The sequence below is a fragment of the Chionomys nivalis genome, chromosome 5 (assembly GCF_950005125.1).
Source record: "Chionomys nivalis chromosome 5, mChiNiv1.1, whole genome shotgun sequence".
In the NCBI taxonomy this organism is placed as follows: Eukaryota; Metazoa; Chordata; class Mammalia; order Rodentia; family Cricetidae; genus Chionomys; species Chionomys nivalis.
This window is the reverse complement of record NC_080090.1, coordinates 21,996,685-22,024,317: the sequence shown is the minus strand read 5'-3', so window position 1 is coordinate 22,024,317 and position 27,633 is coordinate 21,996,685. Positions and strand designations below refer to the sequence as shown.

Here is a 27,633-nt window from a genome sequence, read left to right as displayed (position 1 = left end):
TGTGGCTTGCTTCTTATAGAATCCAGGATCACCAGTCCAGGAGTGGCCCTACCCACAATGGGCTGTGCCTTCCCATATCAATCACCAATTAAGAAAATGCCCTATAGCATCATTTCTCAATCCACAGGTCTCGAACCCTTCAGGGGTTGAATGACCCTTTCACAGGGATGCCTAAGACCATCCTGCATATCTGATATTTACGTTACTATTAATAGCAGTAGTAAAATTGCAGTTATGAAGTAGAAACGAAAATAATTTTATGGCTTGCTGTGGAATAATCTTTGTGTTCACTGTGTGAATATGTGTCACTATGATTAGTTTAATAAACAAGTTAACTGGCCAATAGCTGAACAGGATAAGGTTAGGCAGGAAAGACAGACTGAGAATATTGGGATAAGAAAGAGTCAGACGTATCACCAGCCAGATGGAGAATGAGTTGTCCTAAAAAATGGGATAGTGGTACAAGCCATGATCCTGGGGCAGCACATAAATTTATAGAAATGGGTTAAGTTGTAAGAGCTAGGTAGTAATAAGCCTGAGCTATTGGCTGAGCAATTATAATTTATATTAAGTCTCTTGTAGTTATTTGGGACTGGTGGCTGGGACTAGGAAAGAAATATTCGCCTACAAGGATTGGGGGTCACCACAACATGAGAAAATGTATTAAAAGTCAAAACATTAGGAAGGTTGAGAACCAACTGCCCTAGAGACTTGCCTACAGATCAATCTTAGGGAGGTATTTTCTCAGCTGAAGGTCACTCCTCTCCAGTAACTCTACCTTGTGTCAAACTGACATAAAACTAGACAGCACAGTACCTAAAATGTAAAAATTTTCAAAGAAATATATTATCTTCCTTCAGGAATCATGCCCAACTTGATTTATCCAGAACTTTACCACTTCTAAACTTGTTTCATCTCTTTCAGTCCCTCTTATCCATTGCCAACTGAATTTTTCTTTTCAAAAAAAAGATTTGTTTTGGGGCCTGGAGAGATGGCTCAGAGGTAAAAAGCACTGGTTGCTCTTCCAGAGGTCCTGAGTTCAATTGGAGTTACAGACAGTTGCAAACTACCATGTGGGCACTGGAAGCAAACCTAGACCCTCTGGAAGAGTATCCAGTGCTCTCAACCTGCACCATCTCTCCAGTTCGCAAGTGATCTCTGAAAAGAAGACAATATGATCCTTAACATTAGCAATGAATACACACACAATGAAAAACACAGTTTTGTTGCATGCAGTGTTTTGAGTCTATGTTCCCAACTACTTAGGAAACTGTGGCAAAATGGTGGCTGGAGTTTAGGCATGCAAGGCCAGCCTAGAGGTCATAGCAAGATCCCCATCTTGAAAGCAGGAAGATGAGTGGGGCTTGAAGATATACCACAAGGGTAGAGATCATGAGGCCCTGGATTATGTAACATACTATAAAATATTTTAATACTATTTATATAGTTTAATACTATTAGTAGTTTAATACCATTTACATAGTATTAAACACACATATATAAATATAATGTGAATAAAATAAAATGTTCTTTAGGAATACATCTAACAAAAGGTGTTCAAATCAAGTTTACTGAAAACTACAAAATACTAATCAGAACAATCAAGGAAGATCTAAATAAATGGACTGGTGTACACTTTCACAAATTGAAGGACTCAGTAATATTAAGATTTAATTTTCAGTTGAGTGTGATGGCACACACTTGAAATCCCAGCACATGGGAGACTAAGACAGGAGGGTCACAGCAAGTACAAGACCAGCTAGGGATACAGAGTAAGAACTTGACGCAAAATATTTTAAAAAGAAAGAAAGAAAATATTTCATTCTCCACAAATTGAATCTATAGAATAAATTCAATCCAAACAAAATCATAACACTCCTTTAAAAACAATATAAATTGACAAGATGGGCCACTAGCTCATGTCTATGAATCAAACAGGGAGAAAAGGCAGGAGGATTGCCATGAGTTCTAGGACTACATAGTAAGTGCCTAGCCAGCCTGGGCTACAAAGTGACACTCTGTCTCAGAAGGGCACGGTGGGGATGTGGGTGGATGGCTCAGTTAAGAGCACTGGTGATTCTTCCAGAGGACTCAGGGTCCAATCATCAGCACCCATATAGCAGCTCACAATCATGTGTAGATCCAGTTCCAAGAGATCTGATGTCCTCTTATGGCCTCTGTGGGCACTGGGCACACAGTGGCCCAGAGACATGTATGCAAGCTGAGTACCTATGCACATAGAAAAAATGGACTGGAGAGAAGCTCAGCATATAAGAGCACTAGCTGCTCTTCCAGAAGACCTGGGTTCCATTCCCAGTACCCACATGGAGACTCACAAATGCTTGTAACTCCAGTTCTAGGGAATCTAAGAATACCTGTACACACATGTACAGAGTCATGCAGACACACACATAATTTAAAGCTAAAAATAAATTGTATACATAATTGACAAATATTTTTTAAAATAAATAAATAGAAATAAAGCAGGGCAAGGGAGAAGGAAGAAACTAACAACAGTGATTCTAAACATCACATGGAGTTGTTGGATTTTTCTGTCCTGCCTGCCAGCTCCCAAACAAACAACACGGAAACTTATTAATTATGAAAGCTTGGCCAATAGCTTAGGCTTATTTTTAACCAGCTCTTACAACTTAAATTAACTCATTTCTATTAGTCTATGTGCTGCCTGAGGCTCGTTTACTTCATCTATGCATTTATCCATTGTGCTTGTTCTGCATCTTATGGCATCTCCCTCAGATCTTTACCTTCTTCCCAGCATTCCCCTCTGCATCAAAAATCCTACCTAGCTATTGGCTGTTCAGCTTTTTATTAAACCAATCCAAGTGACACATCCTCACAGTGTACAAAAAGACTATTCCACAACAACATAGAAATTCAAAGGAACAAAACAACTTTGAAGGAGAATAAAGTGGAGTTATGTAACATAAACTAATCAAGACAGTAGGGGCATAAGTATAAAGATAGACAAGTTGAACAGGGAACAATAGGAAGTCCAAAGACAAGTCCACCTACAAATGGCCGATTTTTTGCTAAGGCAGAAGGACATCCAAATGCAAAAATTAATAACCCACCCCAGTCATAAGAATTAACCCAAAATTGATCACAAAACTAGAACTGGAGTCTAGTTTAATGACAGGCCAGCATGCATGAGGCCCTGGGCTAGGCTCCTAGCACCATGTATGCAAGCACACATACATACACACACACAGAAACTCCTAGAAGAAAACAAGGGAGAAAAGGCATGGTAGCCCATGCCTCTAATGCACTTTGAAGGCAGAAGCAGAAGATCATCTAAAGTCCAGTATTAGTCAGGTCTAACTTAAGACCCTGCCTCAAGACAGCAACGAAAAAAGTAGGATGAAAATCTTTGTAACTTTGGGATAAACAAAATTTTCTTAGGTACGATGCTAAGAACAAGGTACACAAAAGAAAATGAGAAATTAGAATTTATCTAAATTAAGAATTTCCATTTTTGAGCAGGGCAATGGTAGCCCATGCCTTTAATCCTAGCACTCAGGAGGCAGAGGCAGTCAGAGCTCTGAGCTCAAGGGCAGCCTGGTCTACAGAGCAAGTTTCAGGACAGCCAGGGCCACACAGAGAAACCCTGTCTTGAAAACCCCAAAAAGAATTTCTATTCTCAAACCACTTGTTTTGTTGGTTTATTTGTTTTCAGATGGAATCTCACTATGTATTCTTAACAGGCCTGGAAACCCTACATGAGTCAGGTTGCCCTCAAACTCATAGAGATCTGTCTGTCTTTGCTTCCTGAGCTTTGAGATCAAGACACTTCAGCTGCAGACCAGGGAGAAAAGAGGTGAAGAGCACATTTAACAGAGCATATAACTGCGGTGTTAAAAATAATTCTTAAAGGCCAGTGAAACAGCTTAGCAAGTAAGAGCACTTAGTGTTTGATTGCTGTGATGAAACACCATGACCAAGTAACTTGGGGAGGAAAGGGTTTACTCAGGTTACACTTCCACTGTTCACCATCAAAGGAAGTCAGGACAGGGACTCAAACAGGGCTGGAACCTGGAGACAGGAGCTGATGCAGAGGCCATGGACGGGTGCTGCTAACTGGCTTGCTTCTTATGGTTGCTCAGTCTACTTTCTCATAGAACCCAGGACCACCAGCCTAGGCAGGGATGACCCCACCCACAATGGACTGGGCCTTCCCATATCAATCACTAATAAAGAAAATGCCCTACGAGCTTGATTACAGTCCCATCTCAGTGAAGCATGGGAACTTCCTACCTGCCAAAGCCTAACGACCTGAGTTTGATTCATGGAACCCATGTGATGGAAACAGAGAGTGGAAGGAGAGTGTCTTACCACATGTTCACCATGGCACATGTACACATACATGTGTGTGTGTATGTACATACATACAAAACGAATAGATATTTAAAACTTTTAAGGGCTGGAGAGATGGCTCAGTGGTTAAGAGTATTGCCTGCTCTTCCAAAGGTCCTGAGTTCAATTCCCAGCAACCACATGGTGGCTCACAACCATCTGTAATGAGGTCTGGTGCCCTCTTCTGGCCTGTAGGCATACACACAGAACATTGTATACATAATAAATAAATAAATAAATATTTTAAAAAAATAAAATAAAACTTTTAAAACATTTTTTAATGTCCCAAAAGTAAAGCAGGGGCTAGGGGTGTGGCTCAGGTGGTAAAGTACTTGCCTAGCGTGAGTGAATCCCTGGCTTCAATCCGTGACACTGCATGCACCGGGCATGGCTCTGTGCACCTATAATCCCAGCACTGGCCTGGAAACAGGAGAATCAGAAGTTCAAGGGCATCCTTGACTACATAGGAAATTAGAGGCCAACCTGGACAACATGAGGTCCTGTCTCAAAAAAACCTAAAATGAGAAGCTAGAAAATGGCAAGACTATTTAAAAAAAATACAAAGGAAGAAATTTTTTTTTTTTTTTTAGTGTTGATGTTTTATTACATGAATGGGATAACTGGGTGACCTGTGGAGAAAATAAAGTTGGGTTGCTACCTGGATTTTACATCTAATGAAATACAGATAGTGGATCTGAGAATGAAGCTCAGTGGTAGAACACGTACTTAGCAGGCATAAAGATCTGGGTTCTACCCCAAGTGCCAAAGGACAAGAACAACAGCTAAACAATAATAATAATTATAATGGAATATGTAGGGTTTTTCTGCTATGATTTTTAGAGCAGAGAAGATTAAGACCCAAAATGCAACCATTTTCTTTCTAAACTGAGACTGGTGAGCCTAGCCTGCAATGCCGTCTACTCAGGAGGCTGAGGCAAGAAGATCTCATGTACAAAGCCTACCTGAGCTATGTGAGTTTAAGATGAGTCTGGACAACTTGACTCAAAATAAAAAGTAAAAATAGGACTGGATATCTCGTTCACATCACTTGTCTACCTCTGCTTTTAATCCCTGGCAACACATAAATTATTACCTAACTAAATTTGGCATGGCAAAGTTAATATCTATAGTCCTGTGACTCCTGCAATTTTATAATCCTAAAGATCTTAGAGTGAGTTAGAAAATTCCAAACAACCAAACAGAAAAATAGTATCTTTCACTTTATATCACTTTACCTAAGTAGTAAAATTTAATAGTTGAATAATATAAAATGTTAATGAAGTCTTCCTACCAAGGAAATGGAACCCAAAATGAGCTACTGGTGTGGATATAAATCTGTGTGTTTTATAGGACAATTTAGAAGTATCTATTAAAATTGAATACGTGTATAGTCTATGATCCAGTTCCACTTTTAGGAATATATTATTAACCAACCCTGTAAATGACACACAAAATAGCATAATCAAGGGTGTTTATTGCAGAAAATGAGGAAAATCTTACATGATAGATTGCAGAACATATACATAGTATATATAGATACAAAAGATAAACTATATGCCATGTTACATTTGAAATTCCATCCCCTGTATAAAAAGAGAATTGTTGGGTTAGTAATGTTCTCCTCAAGATCCATAGACTAGGACTGAGCCAGCGACCTAGGCCAGAGCAGGCCTGGAAAGGTGAACTCCACGGGAGCAGTAGTGGATCTAGACCAGGGACATTTGCCAAAGTAGGACTGAGCCAGCAACCTGTTCATAGCAGCATTGTTTGTCATAGCCAGAACCTGGAAACAACCTAAATGCTCCTCGACCAAAGAATGGATAAGGAAAATGTGGTACAGGTACACAATGGAGTACTTACTACACAGCAGAAAAAAAAAAATAATGGCATCTTGAGATTCGCAGGCAAATGGATGGAGCTAGAAAACATCATACTGAGTGAGGTAACCTAGATTCAGAAAGACAATTATAATATGTACTCACTCATAAGTGGTTTTTAAAATATAAAGCAAAGAAAACCACCCTACAAATCACAATACCAGAGAACCTAGACAACAATGAGGACTCTAAGAGAGACATATATGGATCTAATCTACACAGGAAATTGAAAAAGGCAAGATCTCCTGCGTAAATTGGGAGCATGAGGACCTTGGGAGAGGGCTGAAGGGGAGGGGAGAGGCAGGGAGGGGAGCAGAGAAATATGTAGAGCTCAATAAAATCAATTAAAAAAATCCATAGACTAACAAAAATCTCAATAGCAGACATGAGAGACTCTGACATGGAATGCCCTTCTGTAGGCTGAGAATATGTGTTGCTTTTATTGGTTGATGAATAAAGTTGCTTTGGCCTACAGCAGGACAGAATATAGCTAGGCAGGAAAGCCAAAGTGAATACAGGGACAAAGAAGGCAGAGTCAAGGGAGATGCCATGTAGTCACCCGAAAAGAGAGATGCCAGCAGCAGCCAAAGGGGAAAGATGCCCGAACAGAGGTAACATCACCGCCATGTGATGATACATAAATCAGTAGAAATGGGTTAATTTATAGGTAGAGCTAGCCAGTAAGAAGCCTCAGCCATTGGCCAAACAATTATATTTAATATATTAGCCTCAAGAGATTATTTCATAAGCAGCTGTGGGGACTGGTGGGTGGAGAGAAACTGGTCTAGTGGGGAGAAAAGTCTCCATTTACAAGGCTCACTTTGAATTGCTGGTCAGAGCTGTCCAAAAGACTTCCAAAACATTATTGGCTATTTGCTGTTGCCTTTGGGTGTCTCCCAGAGATGAAAGGTAAGTCCCTATTGCTAAAGATAAATACACTTTGGACACAGGACTCAGAGGACCTGAGCTGGATCTGACCTGAAAGTCTCCTCCCTGAAGAACAGCTTTCGGGGTACCAGAATGTGTCATCCAAGCCTCCAAGAGAGAGAAGAAACCAACAGTCCTACCCAGTTATGACACCTATGAACCACAACAATGGCCAACATGTCACAATAACATAAGGGTGTAATGTGTCTTTTTGGGGCAGAGGTGGTTTCGAAACAGTTTCTATGTGTAGCCCTGGCTGTTCTGAAGCTAGCTTTGTAGACCAGGCTGGCCTCTAACTCACAAAGATTCACCTGCCTCTGCCTCCTGAATGCTGGGATTAACGGCGTGCGTCACCACTGCCCAGAAAGAATAGCTTCTATTGCTGTGAAGAGACACCATGACCATGGCAACTCTTACAAAGAAAAACATTTAGTCCATTATCATCATGGCAGGAAACATGGCAGTGTGCAGGCAGACATGGTGCTGGAGAAGGAGCTGAGAGTCCTACATCCGGATTGGCAGGCAGCAGGAAGAGACTGCCACACTGGGCCTGACTTGAGCATTTGACATCTCAAAGCCTGCCCCCATGACACACTACTCCAACAAGGCCATTGCCTAATAGAGCCTCTCCTTGTTGACCAAGCATTCAAACACATGAGTTCATGGGGGCCATTCCCATTCAAACCACCAAAGAATGTATATTTAAAGTTTTAAATTGAGTTGTTCGTGTGTGTGTGTGTGTGTGTGTGTGCATGCAGGCCTTCACATGACACGGCACATTTGTGGAGTTAGAGGACAACTGTTCATCACCTTGTTGAGGCAGACTCTGTCGTATTTCTGTTGCTGTATTGTACACTCCAGGTTACCTTGTCTAGGAGCTTCTGGTCTATTTTTTTTTCTTTTTTTTTGAGTCTGCCTCCTATCTTGCCGAGGCAGTGCTGGGATGACAGATTTGGGCCACCACTTCCAACATTTTCCACGAATTCCGGGGATTGAATTCAAAGCATCAGGCCGTGTTATTGGAACCACCTTCCTGACCCCACATTTAAAATTTTGATAGGTGGTGACAATCGTTCCTCAAAAAGAACAGTATTTTATTTTATCTTTTCTGAGTCAGGGTCTCCCTATGCAGCGCTGGACAGCACCAGACTTGCAGTGTTGCCCCTTGCCTCTGCTTCCCAAGCGCTAGGACTGTAGGGAGATGTAATCATGGCGCTTTACATGTCTTCTATTTGAACCGGGGGTGAAAATCCTCATCCCTCTAGATCATGTAAATTCCAATGAAGTGGAAAAAACAAAACACAGCTCTGGAGGAAATAACTTACGAAAGCCCCATCTGAAATGAATGCTGGGAGAGAGAAAGAAACCCATATTCTCAAGGTGGATGACAACAGGCAGATGCAGAGACACCGCAGCAACTGAAACACTAGATAGTAAAAGCATTAACTTCCCTAACACAGATGCCCTTTGTCGAGCACCGTTCTGCACCAGCATAGGGCTGAACATGTTATCTCAATAATTTATTCTGGTTCACGCAGAAATCCATGTGTGAGTAGAGAGGTGATGTCAATAAAATTCCATGTAGTGAGGGTGTAGTGGTTGAGTGAAAGTGGCCCCTATAGGCTTATAGAAAGTGACACTTTTAGGAAGTGTGGCCTTGCTGGAGGAAGTGGGAGTGGGCTTTGAGGTGTCAGATGCTCAAGCCAGGCCCAGTGTCCCTCTCTCTTCCAGCTGCCTGTGGATCCAGATGTAGAACATTCAGCTACATCTTCAGCACCTTCTCTGCTTGCATGCCATCATGCTTCCTGGCATGACAATGATGGACTAAACCTCTGAACTGTGAGCCAGCCCCAATTAAATTGTTAAATTGAAAGAGTTGCTGTGGCTATGGTGTCTCTTCGCAGCAACAGGAATGCTAGCTAAGACAGAAGCTGGACCAGAAGTGGGGGTTTGTTGTGATAGGCATAATTCCTTTTTTGCCTGGAAAACAATGGAACACTTTACGGCTTTGAACTAAAAAAGCAACTGGACACTTTGAGCAGGGTTTAATGGGCCATACTGGGAGAAGCATGAAAGATAGTAGTGTTTAGAGTAATTTGAAGGTGGGGGTCAACTCAAGAGTTTTCAGAGGAGAAAATTTTTAGGATGTGGCCTAGAGACTGTTATGTGATATTTTGATAATAAAAAAAAATGTAGCTGCTTTTTGTCCTTGTTCAAAAAGTCTGCCTGAGGGGCTGGAGAGATGGCTCAGAGGTTAAGAGCATTGCCTGCTCTTCCAAAGGTCCTGAGTTCAATTCCCAGCAACCACATGGTGGCTCACAACCATCTGTAATGAGGTCTGGTGCCCTCTTCTGGCCTGCAGACATACACACAGACAGAATATTGTATACATAATAAATAAATATTTAAATAAATAAATAAATAAATAAATAAAAAGTCTGCCTGAGGCTGAATTGAAAAGTTTTGGATTAACTGTGTTGGCAGAGGCAAATCTCAAAACAGCCTAGTATGAACTCTGTCATGTCGTTATTAGTGTTCACTCTTATGCAGATCTATAATATGAACTCTCTCATGTCGTTATTAGTGTCCACTCTTATGCAGATCTATAGTATGAACTCTGTCATGTCGTTATTAGTGTCCACTCTTATGCAGATCTATAGTTTGAACTCTGTCATGTCGTTATTAGTGTTCACTCTTATGCAGATCTACAGTGAAAAGGAGCAAGTTAAGAAAGTAAAAACACAAAATGTACAGTTTGAAGAGCAAAGGGGTACCAGGAAGAGAAATGGAGCTAAATCCTGTCTTCAAGGAGATAAACAAGGAAAAGTCTGATGGAATAAAGAGAGTGGTGACCTCAAAGTGAGACCCCCACCTAGCTAAGCTCCCAATTTGTGAAAAGGAATTAAAGAAAAGTAAAAAAGAATTAAAGAAAAGTTTGAGGCTAGGTATGATGGTACACATCTTTAATCCCAGAGCTCAGAAGGCAAAGGCTGGCAGATCTCTGAGTTCAAGGCCAGCCTGGTCTACAGAGCAAGTTCCAGGACAGTCAAACTTAGACAGCAAAAGACAGAAAGCTGGTGAAGATGTAATTGAATGAGGGGCCATGTTCCAGCCCCAGCAAGCAGCAGAACTTGGCAGCTTCAGCCACATGGTTCTGGCTTAGAGTCAAGGATACATAAAAGTGGTTATAGAATCTCCTGCAACTAAGGAAAGCCTGTTTCAGGGTTGTCCCTGCATGAAGGGCTAGAGAGATCATTGTGTGAAGCTGTGAAGGTGAAGCCTTGGAGATCCTAAGAAGCTGGAGATGCCAGATTCATGGGATGCCTGCAGAGAAAAGCCGCTAACAGGAATAGAACAAGTCTAAGAGAAGAAATGTGTTGCAGTCAACAAAGTTGAAAGGCTTGGAGATCTGAAGAGCGCTTTGACATCAGGCATGGAAATGCAGACTTTGGAGTTTGCCCAGCTGGTTTTTCTATCTTGCTTTGTTCCGGGTCACTGTGCTCCCTTTCCTCCCTGATGAAATGGTAATATATTTCCTGCACCATTGTATGTTGGAACTGTGTGATCTGCTTTTTATTTTGCTTTTACTAGGAATTACAGTTAAGAGATTGTATGAATTGCAGAAGAGACTTTGAACTTTTTAAACATTGTTGAGACTGTGGCAGATCATGGGGACTTTTGAAGTTGGACTGAATGCAGTTTTTCATTATGATATGGCCACAAGTCTATGAGGGCTGGGGAGTGGAATGTGGCATTTGAGTGAAAATGGCCCCCAGAGGTTCATGGGGAGTGACACTGCTGAGAAGTGTGACATTACTGGAGAAGGTGTGACAGTGGGGGTGGGCTTTGAGGTTTCAGATGCTCAAGCTCGGCCCCGCTGCCTGACGATCCAGAAGTCTCGGCTACCTCTCCAGCATCACGTTTGCCTGCATGCGATCATGCTTCCCACCATGACAAAAATGGACTAAACCTCTAAACTGTAAGGCAGCCCCAATTAAATGCTTTCCTTTAGATGAGTTGCTATGGCTGTGGTGTCTCTTCACAGCAATAGACACCCTAAGACAGAGGGCAGTCATGGAAGCAGGCATTCCATGAAAGGAGCACAGTGGAGCAGGGTCTGGCTTGGGGCTTTTGGAGGAACACACCCCTTCTGAGAGAGTTTTGGAGATGAAGACATCTGTTGTTATCCTGAAAGGTGAGCAAGCCACAGAAGAAGTGCAGAGCATGGGAGATCTCGGATGAAGGAACTCCTGGGTAAAGGACAGGTAGAGAAGCCGTGCTAGTGTAGACACAGAAGTGGGAAATGCACCGAAGGATGCTGATCTCGCGAGAACTGCCAGACCCTAAAGCACAAGGATGGAATGACATCCGAGGCTGGGCAGAGCGGCAGGAGAGGCACCCGGAAGGAAGTCTCATCCCAAGTGGAAGAATGAGTTTTCTTCTGGAAATCATGGGGAGCCAGGGGAAAGAACTGATCCAGATGAATCCGGTTAAATTTGCATTGTGATTAGGTAAGTGTGATGTCAGACTGCACTGTGGACTCAAGAAGAGGGACCTGGGAAGTAAAGGGTGGGCATTTAAGCAACAGCTAAAGCTCTATGGAAAGAAAAGAGAGGTATTAACGGATATACAAGACGGTTCAAACCTCATTTAAGAGGTAAAAATGTAGCCTGTGATGACAGGCTGCAGATGTTACAGGATATTCAATCACACTATAAACCCTGAGCTTGAGTTTGCATTAATTAAATAAAATCAACCTTCGGTCAGGAGGCGGAGTCAGCAACTAGTTGACAGGAAGTAACCATAGAAAGTCAGAGGGGATCTGGAAGATGGATAGAGAAACACACAGGAAGTAGTAAGGAGGGACTTTGAGTGTGGTGGTCCTTTTTTGGTTTGGCAGAGCAGGAGGCTCCCCTTTTAAGACAACTGTGAAGAGCAAAGTTCAGTTAGCTGTCCCTCGGCCTCTCTGAGCTAGCAAGTTTTCATCCCAGCCTCTGACTCCTGAGTCTTATTGATACATAGAACAATAGACATTTAGTTAAAAACTACATTTGGTGGTAGCAACAGCAGGAGGCAGATCTGGTGGGACATAGGCCAGTAACTGCAGAACGACACTTCTGGCTAAAACAGCAGTAGATTCGGGTACAACTGCTTTGGGGAGGTGAAACGACATAGGTGGGAGGAGAGAGAAGGAACGTGTGGTAGCCAGGGCAATGGAGCTCTGGTGTGCTGGCAGCACTGTGGTCAGGGAGCAGGAAGAAGATAAAATAACTCTTTCAGGGCATGTAGAGTTGGAGATTTCTGGAGTGATCTCTGGTAAAGAGACCCAGCTCTTCAGCTACAAACCCAAGAAGAGAGCTGGGCGGTGGTGACCGTGTCCTTTGCTTTACAGAAGCTTTTCAGTTTCAGGAGGTCCCATTTATTGTTTCTATCTGTGCTGCTGGGGTTCTGTTTAGGAAGGGGCTCCCTGTGCCAATACGTTCAAGTGTACTTCCCACTTTCTCTTCTATAAGGTTCAGTGTGACTGGCTTTATGTTGAGGTCTTTGATCCATTTGGACTTGAGTTTTGTGCATGGTGATAGATATGGGTCTATTTTCATTCTTCTACATGTTGATATCCAGTTATGCCAGCACCATTTGTTTCCTTTCTCCGTTTGATATTTTTTGCTTCTTTGTCAAAAATCAGGTATTCGAAAGTGTGTGGATTGATATCCGGGTCTTCTATTTGGTTCCATTGGTTCTCCTGTCTGTTTATGCCAATACCAGACTGTTTTCAGCCCTGTAGCTCCGTAGTAGAGATTGAAGTCAGCAGTAGGTACTCTAAGTGCTGAACCATCTGCCCAGCCTCTCAAAGTGACATTTTTAAGATATGAAATGATGGTGGCACCTATGTACCGTACTAGTGCCTGTCCACTGTTTGCTCTCCCATCCGTGCACGGCAAAGGACTGGACGCTACCTACCTTACCTGACCATTGTCCATCCATCTCCTGTTTCTCCCCACTTAGCTTCAAAAGCACTGGGATTATCCACACCGTGCTAAAACACTCTTTTGTTTTGGTTTTGTTCTGTGTTTTCTGCTTGTTGTTTTCACCGCTGGAGACTGAACCCAGGGCCTCACGCAGACATCGTAAGTGAGCATTCTATTACTGAACCACACCTATGGTGGGAACGGGGTCCTTTGATTCTGACATTGAACGCAGGCAAGGGCTCCCAGGAGTGGACTTGGTTCAGGTGTGAGGTAATGACAGGGTGACTACAGAGGCCTCTGGGGATCCCACAAGGGTTCTCAGGCTTGGGATAGCCCACATCGGCCAATCATTGCATTCAGATGCCCCCGGGAGAGAGCCATCTTCCTCCCAGGGCATGTCCTGGAGAGACTCACCTGTGAGTCAGCACGCCTACACCTACACGCCTACACCTAGGAAGAAAGTGCCTCTGTCCAATGAAGAAGGCTTCTTGGCTATAGCAGCCACTTTAATCACCTTGCTGACCTGAGAGGCCCTTGACCTTCAGAACCCAGCTTGGATTTACCTGTTTCTGTGCTCAGCAGTCTTCCTCACACCACTTTTTTTTTTTTTAAGATTTGTTTATTATGTATACAGTGTTCTGCCTGCATGTGTCCCTGCCAGCCAGAAGAGGGCACCAGATCTCATCACAGGTGGTTGTGAGCCTGTATGAGAACCTGCAGCCGTGCTGGATGCACCTGGAGTTTCGGTAGATATGTGTCGCACTGGATGGAATAGAACCCTCTAAGAGTATAAAAGGGACAGTTTGCCGGGCGGTGGTGGCGCACGCCTTTAATCCCAGCACTCAGGAGGCAGAGACAGGCAGATCTTTGTGAGTTCTTGGCCAGCCTGGTCTACTGAGTTCCAGGACAGGCTACAAAGCTACACAGAGAAACCCTGTCTTGAAAAAATAAATAAATAAACAAATAAATAAATGGAAAAGTTGGAATTGAATGCCATGGAAGATAAAAGAAAGGGGGAAAAAGGTAGCTAGCAGACAGACTGTGTTCTCAGACTCTTATCTCTCCCTTGCTTCTCTTGGAAGAGCCAAGTCTTTCATGTTAGAGAAAATCAAGTGTCTGAGCTGAGAATGAAGTGGGACAGGGATCAGAAAAAACAAAATCTGCGACCTGCAAACAGCCACACGGATGATAGAGCCTTTCAAAAGTGAGACGTGAAACTCAGAGAAAGAAAAGGCCTCCAGGAAAAAGGAGAAAACAGTGCCTTGTTCTTGCTGCCTACCTAACAGCCAGCACCCAGATTCCTACATAAAGAAAGGCACGAAGGGACTGGACAGTGGCTCAGAGCATATGAGTGCACACTGTTCTTGCACAGTACCAGAGTTTGGTCCCCAGCACCCACATCAGGTGGCTCACAATCACCTGGAACTCCAGCTCCAGGGCATCCAGCACTTCTGGCCTCCGCTAGCATCTGCACTGGGGTGTGTGTGTGCATGCACGCATGTGTGTGTGTGTGTGTGTACGTGTGTACGTGTGTGTATGCACCCACAAGAAACAAGCATCAAGACACAGGTGTGTAGCCACACCAAATGATACAGCCACAGACAAAAATGATTTGAAATTCTCGTCAATGAATAGATGTAATAAAACACGAGGTCTGGTCTATGTGCCTAGTCAGCACCCCACATTCCCTTATCGTCCAGGAACAGAATCCTGTGTTGCACACCCCACCAGCGTTTTCTCTGCTCTTTGTCCCCAAGTCTGATAGTTTCCTCAGGGTTTTTTTTTTTTTTCCGGTTTCTTAGCTGCTCTCCTTCAGGAAGACGAAGTCTGAAAAACATCTCTGCTAGTGACCAGCAGGGGGCAGTGTTCAACAAGCAATGGTCAAGATTTACAGAAATTGGGCCTGGAGAAGGAAACCAACCAAACGGGTTCTCAAACGCTTTTCTATTTCATTTTTTCTTTTCTATTTCTCTGGCTCCCTATTCTATTTCTTAAGCCCCCATCCCAGCCCCACCCCCACTCCCCTGGCTATAATTTCTCCAGTCTTAGTTTAGTGTATCTCCCAGCTTGCTTGCTTGCTTTTTTTTTTTGACCTTTAAGACAGCGTTTCTCTGTGTAGCTTTAGAGCCTGTCCTGGAACTCGCTCTATGTACCAGACCGGCCTCAAACTCACAGAGATCCACCTGCCTCTGCCTCATGAGCGCTGAGATTAAAAGCCAGTGCCACCACTGACGGGCATATGGAACACTTTCATGCAAATCTCATTTAATCCTCCTAGCACTCTGGCAGGCTTTAATTGTCTTCCCACTTTACAGATGAAGAAGTTGACAGCATAACAGACAGTTTGTTTATTACAGTTAAAGTAATAAACAGTAAAGATGAAGTAAAGGCTTACACCTGTATTCCCAGAACTTGGAGCTGAGGCAGGAGGATGGCAGCAAGTTTTCTATCTCAACAACACTAATTAGGAAGAAGAGGAGGAGGGGAAGGAAGACAGGGAGAGAGGGAAGGGAACTAGGTCACCACCAGTCCGCTGGCTGTCGGGTATGGGCTGGGCTTTCTCGCCCTCTGCACAGTGTTGCTGCTGCCTAGCCCTGTTTCTCCACCCCACCCCACCCCCGGCACCCCATGCCTCCCAATCTTACAGACAAATGGTTTTGTGTATTCTTCTCCTGTGTTAATGACCTGTGGTGGCGACTTTCTTGCTAACTCACCCTCCATGCTTGGTCGAATTCGAAAGCACGGGAAAGATCATTAGAAAGAAGCAGAAAGATGAAGGCTGGGGCCTTCGGGGAAGAGAAGGAGAGGAGGCTAACAAGACAAGTGTTCTATGGGGCCTGGAGAAGGAAGGGGTGGGTGAGCTGAGAGAGAGAGGAGGAGAGAGAGAGAGAGAGAGGCACCCGCATTCTATGCCCAAGCTGTAAAGGGGCACAAACAGGGACTCCATTGTGAGGGCACAAAGAAGCCATATGTCTGCCAGTCTACCTCAGTGTGTATGTGTGTGTGTGTGTGTGTGTGTGTGTGTGTGTGTGTGTGTGTGTGTGTGGAGAGGACTGGCTTAGAGACCCCATTCCGAAGCCCTTGAGGCCTTGCCTTCTGCTGTCACTGAGTTAAGGCTTTCTGAGATAGAAGGCAGGGGGGCAATTATATTGCAGGCAGGACTTGAAGATTAGGGCCTGTGGCCACCAGGGGATGAACAACTGCAAGAGACCGCGCTGTGCATGGGCCCTCGAAGAGGAAAGGGATGATGTGTCAGACTCCCCCTCACCAGACAGCCCGCTTCGCTCACACCCTGCCGGCTCTGGATCCAAGTTTTGCTTTTTGTCTTGTGATTTCATTTTGTTTCTTCTTTCGGTTTTTTGAGATCGGGTCTTGCTATGTATGCAACCCTGGTTGGCCCAGAACTCTCTATATAGCCGAAACTGGCCTCTCGAACTTGGGATCATCCTGTCTCTGCCTTCCTGGTGCTGGGATTCCAAGCCTGAGTCACCACACCCTGCTTTGGAGCGGGGTTCTGGAGCAGTGTAAAATGAGCTGTGTCCTATCCCTGCCTCTCTCACTGCCTGTTGGCTTTGCAGCTTCCACTTTCCTCTTCTTCCCTCAGCCCTGGGACTGCCATCTCCCGCACTGCGCGCGCGCTCACGCTCACTCACACACACGCGCGCGCGCTCCCGTCTCCTGTCCCCTCCTCCCCTCACCCTCTGCCTCCTTCCCTGTCCTGCCACGCAGAGCAGAGCGGCAGCCGAGGCCAATTGATTATCTGAAGAAATTCGGAGTTAGCAGCACAACAGCTGCAGCCGCCCTCTCTCACCACCCTCAGGCCCTGAGGGACCTGCGAGGGGAGGGGCCCCTAACCCTTCTGCTCTCCAGCCTGGGAGGGAGGGAGGGAGGGAGGGAGGGAGGGAGGGAGGGAGGGAGGGAGGGAGGGAGGGAGGGAGGGAGGGAGGGAGGGAGGGAGGGAGGGAGGGAGATGGTCCCTGAGCACGGAGGCCTAGTGCTAAGGCTTGGGTTCACACCCAGGATCCTGAGAGTCTTCGTGAGTCATGTCACTTTTCTGGATAGGTAGCTGTCCTTGAAACAAAGGTGTTACCAGGCACCCAGGCACGGTGGTGGAGGCATATAACTGTCATCCAAGCTTTGTAAAGGAAAAAGCAGGTGCTTGCTAAGTTAAAGGCCAGTCTGGGCTATTTAATGTGTCTTTTTTTCTTTTCTTTTCTTTTCTTTTCTTTTTTTTTTTTTTTTTTTTTTTTTGTTTTTGTTTTTGTTTTTTCAAGACAGGGTTTCTTTGTAGCTTTGGAGCTTGTCCTGGAACTAGCTCTTGTAGACCAGGCTGGTCTCGAACTCACAGAGATCCGCCTGCCTCTACCTCCCGAGTGCTGGGATTAAAGGCATGCGCCACCACCGCCCGGGTTAATGTGTCTTTATATCAAAATGAGTAGTTAAATAAATAACCGCTGGGCGGTGGTGGTGCCCGCCTTTAATCCCAGCACTTGGGAGGCAGAGGCAGGCGGATCTCTGTGAGTTCGAGGCCAGCCTGGTCTACAAGAGCTAGTTCCGGGACAGGCACCAAAAGCTACAGAGAAACCCTGTCTCGAAAAACAAAAAAAAACAAAAAAATAAATAAATAAATAAATAACCAAAGGTGTTGGTCATGTACAGTGGCGCACCCTTGTAATTCTAGCCCTGGGGAGACTGAGGTAGGAGGATGGCAAGTCGGAGGCCAGGTTGAGCTATATAGTGACACCTGGTATCAAGTTTTTTAAAAAAAATAAAAATGAAAATTAAGGCCGAGGTCTGGGGAGATGGCTCAGTTGTTAAGAGGTCCTGAGTTCAAGTCCCAGCAACCACATGGTGGCTCACAACCATCTATAATGAGATCTGGTGCTCTCTTCTGGTATGTGTATAATCAATCAATCAATCAATCAATAAAATTAGGGCCGAGCAGTGGTGGTACCTTTAATCCCAGCACTCAGGAATCAGAGGCAGGAATCTGTGAGTTCAAGGCCAACCTAGTCTTCAGAGCGAGCAAGTTTCAGGACAGCCAGGGCTACACAGAAAAACCCTGTCTTGAAAGCAAACAAACAAAGAATTTAAAAGGAAGAGAGGTAGGAATGGGGGGAGCTGGACACTGGGATCTTCCAAGGTCCTTCCAACACAGCGCTCGGATTTCGCTGCCCTCAGTTCAGCCCGTCCTCCTGCCAGGCTCTGGGCTCAGGATATTTCACTTAAATCACCCGCAGAAGAGAAGACATCACATCTTAGGAGTTCCTTTCCAACTGTCATCCAAAGCCCTCTTACTAATGGCATTCTGCAGCCACCCTGGGATGTATGTAGTACATACTGCATTCTGTTGGACCAGAGGATGGATGTCTCAGTAGACCCTTCCCACTAATTGAAGTTCAGCTGTCTCGCATGGCCCTAAGTTAGGAAAGGCTCTTCCAGAGATCCTTCTGGAATGGGAATGTGCTCTAGGTATCTCTTTACAGACTAGATACTTCAGCCCCTCTACCTGGATTCCTCTCTATGGGGCAAATGGACAGCTCCAGACTCTACAAAACTGCCAAGTTTTTCTTGGAAATAAAATCTATTATGCTATAGCCTCTACTCAGTGATCATGATTCTAGCTTCTGGAGACATAGAAAGTCCATTTTTCTTCATTTAGTATTTGAAGATAAGGATGGTTTTACTTCTAAATCTACTCCTTGCTTGCTTTGTTTTTTGAGGTTGGCTCTCACACATATTCCAGGGTGACCTCAACTGTAGCTGAGAATAACTTTGATCCACCTGCTGCCACCTTGGAGTGCCAGGGTCAGAGGGGTGCAACCTACCCCTTTTATGCAATGCCAGGGATCAAGCCCAGGTTTCTGTGCTTACTAGGCATGCACTTTACCAACTGAACAGTCCCTAACTATACTATAAATATAATATATATATATTCTAGCCCCTAAATATACTCTTATCAAGACAGACATCATTCCTATCCCCTCTCCAGCACCCGCCCCAACCGCCCCAACCACCCCAATGGTACAGCACTGGCCTACAATGTGTGAGACCTCTGGTCCCATCCCCAGCATCAAACCAAAAGCAAAACAAAAACCCCAAATGTATCTTCTGTTTTCCTTGTAGCGTGGTCTCCAGACCTTTCACTTTCTTAGCCATGTGATGGGCCTCTCTGTTCTATCAGTGTTCCTCTTAAAAACGGGGGGTCCAAAAGAGCACTGTCTGGGCCGGGCGGTGGTGGCGCACGCCTTTAATCCCAGCACTTGGGAGGCAGAGGCAGGCGGATCTCTGTGAGTTCGAGACCAGCCTGGTCTACAAGAGCTAGTTCCAGGACAGGCTCCAAAACCACAGAGAAACCCTGACTCGAAAAAGAAAGAAAGGAAAAAAAAAAAAAAAGCACTGTCTGTCAGGTTGGCTTCTTCTAGGGAGATCAGATAGAGCGGGGAGCACCTGTAATTCCAGCACTTGGGAGGTTAGCAGGTGGAAAAAAATCTCAAATTTAAGACTGCCTATGACTGTGTGTCAGTCAAGATTAAAGCCAACCTGAGCTACATGAGACCCTGTCTTCAACTGACCCACTTGCCCCCCAAAAAGAAGCTGACTGTAAGTCTGAGTCTTAACTGTGTCCCTAATAACTTTGTGACCTTGGGGAAGGTGCTCTCTGACTCTGGGTTTAAATGTCTTTATAAGTTGATTTTAGAGTTTTTTCAAGAATCCTTCTGATGCCGGTTCAGCACCTCCCCCGGCTCTGGTGTTTTGGGCAGGTTCTGGGCTGGACTTGAACGCGTGGCTGCCTGCCTCAGTCTCACAGACTCAGCCACTCAGCACTCTATTTTTTTAATTACTTTCATTCTCTCACTATCACGTCCTCCATCACGCTCCATCCTGTAGCTGATGATGCGGTGCACAGAACAGACCATGAGCTGTTTCAAGTAATTTTGACCCATCCTGGAGATGATCAGAGAAAAGGCAATGCCTTGATTTTATACCATGGCTTTCTCCAGCAGCATGGACCTACAGACACAGGTAGGGACACCTAGCTGCCTTTTCTCAAGGCCCTAGTGAGAAAGATCTGAAAAACAGAAAGCATCACTCAATGACTGCTAAAATGGAATGTATGAGATTTCTGGTAGGAGACCTGGGGCGTAGGCACAACCTCTTTTTCCTGTAGCCCCTCTTCTCTGTCTCCATTTATTTACCACACGAAGCTCTCATCATGATACAGACAGACACTTTGAAGAGGCCTCAGTGCCTAGGACCCTCGATATCCTCTTTACATAATCTTTTTCCTTTCTATCTTTTTGTTTTTTGTTTTCCGAGACAGGGCTTCTCTGTAGCTTTGGGGACTTGTCCTGGAACTAGTTCTTGTAGACCAAGCTGTACTCAAACTCACAGAGATCCGCCTGCCTCTGCCTCCTTAGTGCTGGGATTAAAGGCGTGCGCCACCATCGCCCGGCTATATTCTTCAGGCCAGCTTCCCAACACAAAGTAGCCACAACCATTTCTGGTACTAGATCGAGGTCACTTTAATTTTTCTTTTTTTAAGAAATTAGCAGTGTAACCAGAGAGAGACTTACACACAGGACACCAGACCTGGACTCTGGGGTCTGCTCTTGGTGGTATTGGGAAAAGCAGAGTCAATAAGAGGAATGGAGGTGGGTAGGACTGGAGCGGGACTGCCAGGGATGGAGGGGTTGAGAGAGGGCACCCAGAAGGTGGGAGGCTGGGGGAGGGGCACTATTCCAGAGGAAAGGGGGTGGGGACGGAGCTGAGGAAAGGGTGCTGGTATGCTGGGTGAAGGGATCCCCACACACACCTGCATTGGAGAAGGAGCAAGAAAAGGAAAGAAGGTACCAGGAGAAAGGATGGTCCCAGCTAGAGTTAGCTGCAGGGAGCCCCCCTCACCATACCCCAAAGTGCATAACTCAGTAATAAATAGTAATATTTATAAATAAATAAATAAATAAATGCATAAATAAATAAATACATAAATAAATACCCTTGTAGAGCTAGGAGTTTGCTGTGAGGGTGGGTGGAGCATGGAGAAGCAGTGAGTTCATCTCTTCTACAAGGAGTCTAAGACCCATGGACTCACGGTGCACAGACTACAAAGGGCAGGTGGGGCTCAGAGGCATGGGCGGGGCTCAGCAGCATGGGCGGGGCACCTTCCTTCCATGGCAGCTTCAGAAAGGAGGGGGGAATATAATAAGAAGGCCCAAGAGCATGCACAGGAGGCAGGCACAGGCATCCCCTTGCATCTGAGTGGGAAGCTGATAGGGTTTGCATGTTTTCAAGGTCTGCTGGGACCGAAGCAGCTGCGCTGAGCTGCCCCATGCAAGGCCTGGGCCTTTTGCAAGGTGCCTTGGGCTATTCAGAGATGACATTTTCATCCCAGGACTGAGGTTTTCCTTTTGCTAGCTGCCACAGGGGAAAGGAGAAAACTGGAATGGCAGAAGTGGGAAGAGACGGGAGCGGTCAGACAGCTCCTAGAGAAGGCAAGGCACTCACTACCAAGTAAGATCTGAGGTCTATATAATTCTAAGCCTCAGGAGTAAGATAGGAAAGGAAGGGCAGACTTTTTCTATAACCCCTGGCTACCCAGGAGTCACCTCACTCATTTTTCTGTCCCAAGAGCCCATTCCTCTCCCAGGCATGGCTGGAGAAGTCTGGGACTTAGGAACCCACTCCTCGCTCTCCCACTGGTCATTTCCCCTTTGGATTCTGATGCTGAATCCCACACCATTGCCAGAAGAGAATAATGGGTCTAAGGTCTCTGAAAACTTAGACATAGGGCAGAAGAGGCAGCAGCTGACCAGAGGCTAGGGTAAGTAAATCCAGCAAGGGCTCCATTCTGACCACTCAGGCAAGCAGCTCTGATCAGCTAGGCCCTAACAACTCTCTGAAAGAACCCACGAGAGCATCCCTCACAAGCCTAGGTCAATGAAAAGAAACTGGCCTTCAGGACCAGCGGTGTGAGCCCGGTCCTCTGGGATGGGAAGAAGACAGCCATAGGTAATGCATGGTGGCAGGGATCTCAGAAGAGGCCCCAGGAGGAGGGGAGAATCCAGGGTGGGAGGCGGGCTGAGTTCAGACATCCAGCACGTGATTCAGGTAGGAGATGTAGCAGATGGCCAGACGCAGGATCTCAATCTTGGAAAGCTTCTTGTCTGGGGGCAGAGTGGGCAGCAGTTTGCGCAGCTCGGCGAAGGCCAGGTTGAAGGCTTCCACGCGGATGCGTTCTCGCGTGGCATGTGCTGTGCGGTACTTGGCCGTGGCTCGGCGCCGACGTCGGCGCTCCTCCCGGCTCAGGTGCTGCAGGTCTTTGCGGCCGGCTTCTCCGAGATCTGCGCTTCGGACCTGGCCCACTCCGGGATCCCCCGACCCGGCGCCATCCGGGCCCGGCCCGCCCCCACAGTCGCTAAAGCCCGACTCGGTCTCCGAGTGGGTGGGAGGCAGGTCCAGCTCCATGGTGTCAGAGTTGAGCATCATGATGGAAACCCCCAGCCTAGTGAAAGCCGGATCACCTCCCTACCCCTCCCTCTCGGAGCTTGAAAACGGGCTGTGGGAGAGGCAGTAAGGGTCTGGAGTGCTGGGGTCCACCGCTAAGCTCAGGAAAGCAGAGTCGCTTCAAGGTTCCATGGTCAGGATTCCAGCCTGGAGCCTGAAACAGAGAAGAAGAATTAAGAATTGACTGCTGAGTGGGTTGAGCGGCTCAGAGCTGGGAGAAGAGTTGGAAACTTGGAGTCAGGGCTGTCCAAGGTTAGAGAGACCAGCAGGCAGAAAAGAGTGAGAGGAAAAACAGAGGAAAGAGAAAGTTCTAGGAAAGACACAGCAGGCACCGTAACACTGAACAAGAGAAATGAAGACCTAGAACCGCTGCTTCCTAGAAGAAAACAGAGGGGAAACCTTTCGAGACATTGGACTTGGCCTTCATTTTTCTTGACTATGAGAACAGAAGCATAAGCAGAAAGGAAAAAAATGTACACCAAACTGTAGCACACTAAGAACAATTACCACGGTGAAAATTCAACCTACGGAATAAGGAAGCAGTCACAAATCATATATCTGGTAATAAGTTCATATCCAGAGCATATGAAGAAGTTCTTAGGCAAGTGTGGCAGCATATGTCTGTGTAACCCCAGCACTCAGAAGACTGAGGCAGGAGGATTGTGAATTTGAGACTGGATACATAGTGATACTCAGTCTCAAAAGAGGAAAGTACAGAGCAACCAAAATATCGCATAACTTCATTTTGAAGTGGGAAAAGGACTTGAACGGACATTTCTCCAAAGATGATGCACAAATGGCCAACGTGCTTATGAAAATACGTGGTCACTAAAAATGCAAATGAAAACCACAGTAAAATATCACCTCTCATTCACTAGAGATAGAACAACAAAAAACAAAACAACAACAGAAAGAAAAAAAACTAAAACTCAGTCAGTGTTGACAAGAATGTGAAGAAAGCCGGGCGATGGTGGCGCACGCCTTTAATCCCAGCACTCGGGAGGCAGAGGCAGGTGGTGTGAGTTCGAGACCAGCCTGGTCTACAGAGCTAGTTCCAGGACAGGCTCCAAAGCCACAGAGAAACCCTGTCTCGAAAAACCAAAAAAAAAAAAAAGAATGTGAAGAAATAGGAACCCTTGTTTATAGGACTGTAGAGCGGTACAACTGTTATGGAAAACAGCTTAGATGTTACTCAAAAGCAACAATGACAAAAAAAACCACCTGAAACTGGAAATACAGTGTGTTCTAGCATTCGTGAAATATTGGCACACCCATGCTCATAATAATAGCAGAAGCAGCTCAAATGTTCACCGGTAGAGCAGTGGATAAACAGCATGCAAATATGATGCATACATTATAAATGTATACATCTCTATATAAACATAAATAAATATAAAATTATATAAATATATACAGTATAGCTTCGACTAGGAAGGGACTCCTGTCATACTGCAACGTCGATTAAACCTTGAGGACATTATAAGACAAGTACTATGGCTCCACTAGTTTAAGTTCCTAAAGTCGTCTAATTCATAAAAAGAGAAAGTGGAGTGGTGGCTGCCAGGGGTGGAGGGAAGGCAAAGGGAAGTTGTTTTATAAGGATCATAGAATTTCACATTCAAAAGATGAAAAAGTTCTGGAGATCAGTTCCACATAAAAGAATATACTTAACATTCTCAGGTTCTACCCTCATTTGTTGTGATTGCAAATTTTGTTGGGGTTGTGTGTAGGGTTTTTTTGCCAGGTGGGAGCTCACATAATAATAAATAAGGGGAAAGACAGAGAAATAGCCCCAAAGGAAGTTGGTTATAATTCTAGCCCTTTCCCAGTAGTGAGGGGAGGACTGTTAAGCCTTGGCTTTGGGACCCTCTGTCCTCTTGTTCCTTGCTGGGGAGAGGAAGCAAATGCAGAGACTGGTCATTGTTGCGTGCGCTGGGATATATGAAGCATGGTACAACTTTCTCAGCACCACCGCTGGAAACATTATGTCCTACCACCCTGCCCATCAGGACCACCGGACTCCCCAGCTCTGTCCTCAGCACAGTTAGCCCTTGCCGTTTCATGGCCTCTTGGAAAGCCTTCAAGGTAGCCAGGGGACACTCACCCACAGCCTGCAACACGGTCTGCAGAGGAGGACACAGGAAGTTCCTTGGAGCTACCCTTATGGAGACCAGCTAAGTTTGCTTGTCCCAGAATCTCTGGGTCTTTCACAGTGAGTTCAGCCTTAATAGAAACAGAGGCACTGGGACTCCTTCCCAGCCACCATGCCCTTCGTCCCCAGCCCTGGCTTTCCAGCTGACAGACAGTCTCACAGGACCCACTCTTTCTCCGAGGCTTGCCCCCGCCCCACCGCACAGAAGACAGGTTTGAGACCAGAACAGTTACAAGCCTTTAAGGGGACACTAGACCACTAGCTTCTGATGACGGAGAGACACCTACACACCAACCACACCATAAAACAGAAGCTGACTAAAGCTGAAATTATGAACGGGGTCCAAAGAAAGAAGAGAGGAGAGAAATAGTGTGGGGTGGTGGGAGAGCAGTTCCCAGTAGTCCATAATTCCCGACTCACAGGGTGGGCTGGAACCAAGAGTTTAGCCTTGGAGTTCCCAGTACATCTATTACAACTGGATTCCCTCCCTGACCAGTCCCTATGTTCCCACATCCTCCATTGCTCTCTGATGCCCTCCCCTTCTCTCTGCTGCTCCCCATCTGTCACGACCCATCTCCACCTGCCCCTCCCGTCTCCCCACCTCCAGTCCTGGCAGCAGCTTCTATTTTCCCATCAAGTCTTTTTCCTCCATGTCTGGTCTCAAAGTTTCAGGCTCCGAGGAGCAGGGACGCAACAATTCCAAGCATCCAAGACAGAAATTCCCACCCTACTTCTTCGAACTACAGTTGACAGAGGCTGCACAAAGAATCCAAGAGAACGGGAGAAGAGAGAGAAAGGCAGAGGCTGAGGGAGACCCAGCTAGGGGAAGGTTTTGGGAGGAGGGGACTCCAACCAGAGATTGGGAGTGGCATGCCCACCCTTCCTTCCAGCCCATGGTTTTCCCTTACCTAGAAGGACTCTGCCAAAGGATCCAAGCCGGCGGATGAGGGGGACAGTGTAGAGTGTTCCAGTCTCTTCTGGCTGCTCAAGGGTCATCTGTCTGCAAAGTTAGTGGTCAGTTTTAGAGCTCTTAGGGATAGCTTGTTGTGGCTGAACAGGCTCCAGGACGGATGAGAGGGGTACGCATGGTAGAGATGTAAGGCCTAGCCAGAAGGGGGGTCTTACTCAAACACTGGAGTCACCCACACTCATACACTCATACACACACTCATACACACTCACAGACACATACACACCTGTACTGGCCCAGCCTTATGTGTACATATATATGGAGATACACACACACCCCCAGCTCTCCATTGGCTGGCCCAGGCAGCCCCCTCATCAATATTAAACAGCCAGGCCAGGCAGCCATTGGCAGAGGGATCTGGGAACCCCTTGGGAGCTGGGGGCGGGGGCTGGCCCTGAGGGGGGCGGGGAGTGGGGGAGCAGGGACATCTGTTCTCCATGCATATTTCATAAGCAAGAAATAGAGAGCTGGGGAAGGGGTGGGGCTGGGGCGAGAGCCAGGGCAGGGCCACAGATGAACCCCTTCAGTCTCCGCACTAGAGGTAGTAGGGCAGGGTCTCTAAAGAAGCTGGATTTAAAATAGTTCCATTCTGAGTTCCAGAGTGGCTTTGACTGTCCCTTCTCCGTATCTCCCTTCCCCTGGGAAGAAGGCTGTCCCTAGTACTAACAGCGAAACTATGAAAAGACTAAGAGACCGGCACTAGGACTTGGAAGATGACCTGGAAGTCCTCCCCGTGTATGAGTTCTCATACACACAGTTTGCACAGTTGGGCAGGCTGCACCTCGCTACTGTCCAGGTCCTAGCTCTTGTCATCCTGGGACTCAAGCACCCCATTTTCCCACTTACCCCATCACCAGGCTGTAGTGGGGTCAGATTCTAGATAGAGACCCCTCCCCCCCGAGGAGTTCTTCCAGACTGGTCAGCCCAGGGACTTGGGGAAACCGCGGGGGGGGGGGGGGAGCTAATAGGAGAGGAAGGAGGAGATCCAAGAGAGGCGGAACAGAGATTGGAAGGACTCTGGGAGAGGAGGGCAGGGCAGTCCAGGCTGCCTGAGTGTGCAGACCATCAAATGAGCATCAAGAAAAGTAGATACAAAATCATGTGCAAATGAGCACTGATTACGCTCACTTCGAAAGCTCAGCCGCCTCCAGGGTCTGTGCCTGTGCCCTGTGCGTATGCGTGTGTTTGTGTCTGTGTGGGTGTGTTGCAAGGTAGCAAGTTTCTGGGGCTGAGGGAAGCACAGAGAAGCAGTGAGCTGGGTTTCAGCGTGGAAATTCTCCCATGTACTGAGCCGCAGGACGTTTCCATTGAGCCTCGGTATCAGAAACATACCATGGCTGGAGAGACCCCAGACACAGTGAGCGACAGCGAAAGGGGCTCTGTCAGTGCACGACCTTGGGCAAGCAATGACCTTTGGGCCGCAATGTTTTCTTTAAGATGGGGTAAATTCTAACTATTTAGGTTATCATGGAGATCAAGGGGGATAATGCTTGTAATAAGCATAGACCCTAGTAGGAGCTCACGCTGTGGGAGGGATTTGCCACTTCACTGTACCTTCTCAACCTTTTCTGGGCTTTCTCCAGGGTGAGGCCTTCCCTATAGGGAATCCTATAATTCCTCCCCAAGCTCACCCTCCTCTCCCCACCCCCAAGGTCTGGGAGGTGCCAACTCCCACCTGGGCAGGCCCAGACAGGTGCCCAGGCGCCAGCAGATGGGCTGAGCTGGAGGGGAAAGAAGGTCTGAGGAGGGGGTGGGGGGGCAGGGGATCAGGTGGCGGTTTGGTTCTTGCATCATCATTGTCATGGTGCTGATTAAAAACCAATCTCTACCTAATGAGCCCCCAGCAACAACAATTCTACT

General features: G+C 46.2%; 1 protein-coding gene across 1 annotated transcript; it reads right to left on the bottom strand.

Moving 5' to 3' along the window:
* Positions 1-20,702: 20,702 nt before the first annotated feature.
* On the bottom strand, positions 20,703-25,980 carry Nhlh1 (nescient helix-loop-helix 1). The gene is made up of 2 exons (XM_057770425.1): positions 25,712-25,980; positions 20,703-22,805 (listed from the first exon to the last, which is right to left on the bottom strand). The coding sequence occupies exon 2, from the start codon at positions 22,631-22,633 to the stop codon at positions 22,232-22,234; it is 402 nt and encodes a 133-aa protein (XP_057626408.1). The 5' UTR covers positions 22,634-22,805; positions 25,712-25,980; the 3' UTR covers positions 20,703-22,231.
* Positions 25,981-27,633: the final 1,653 nt, after the last annotated feature.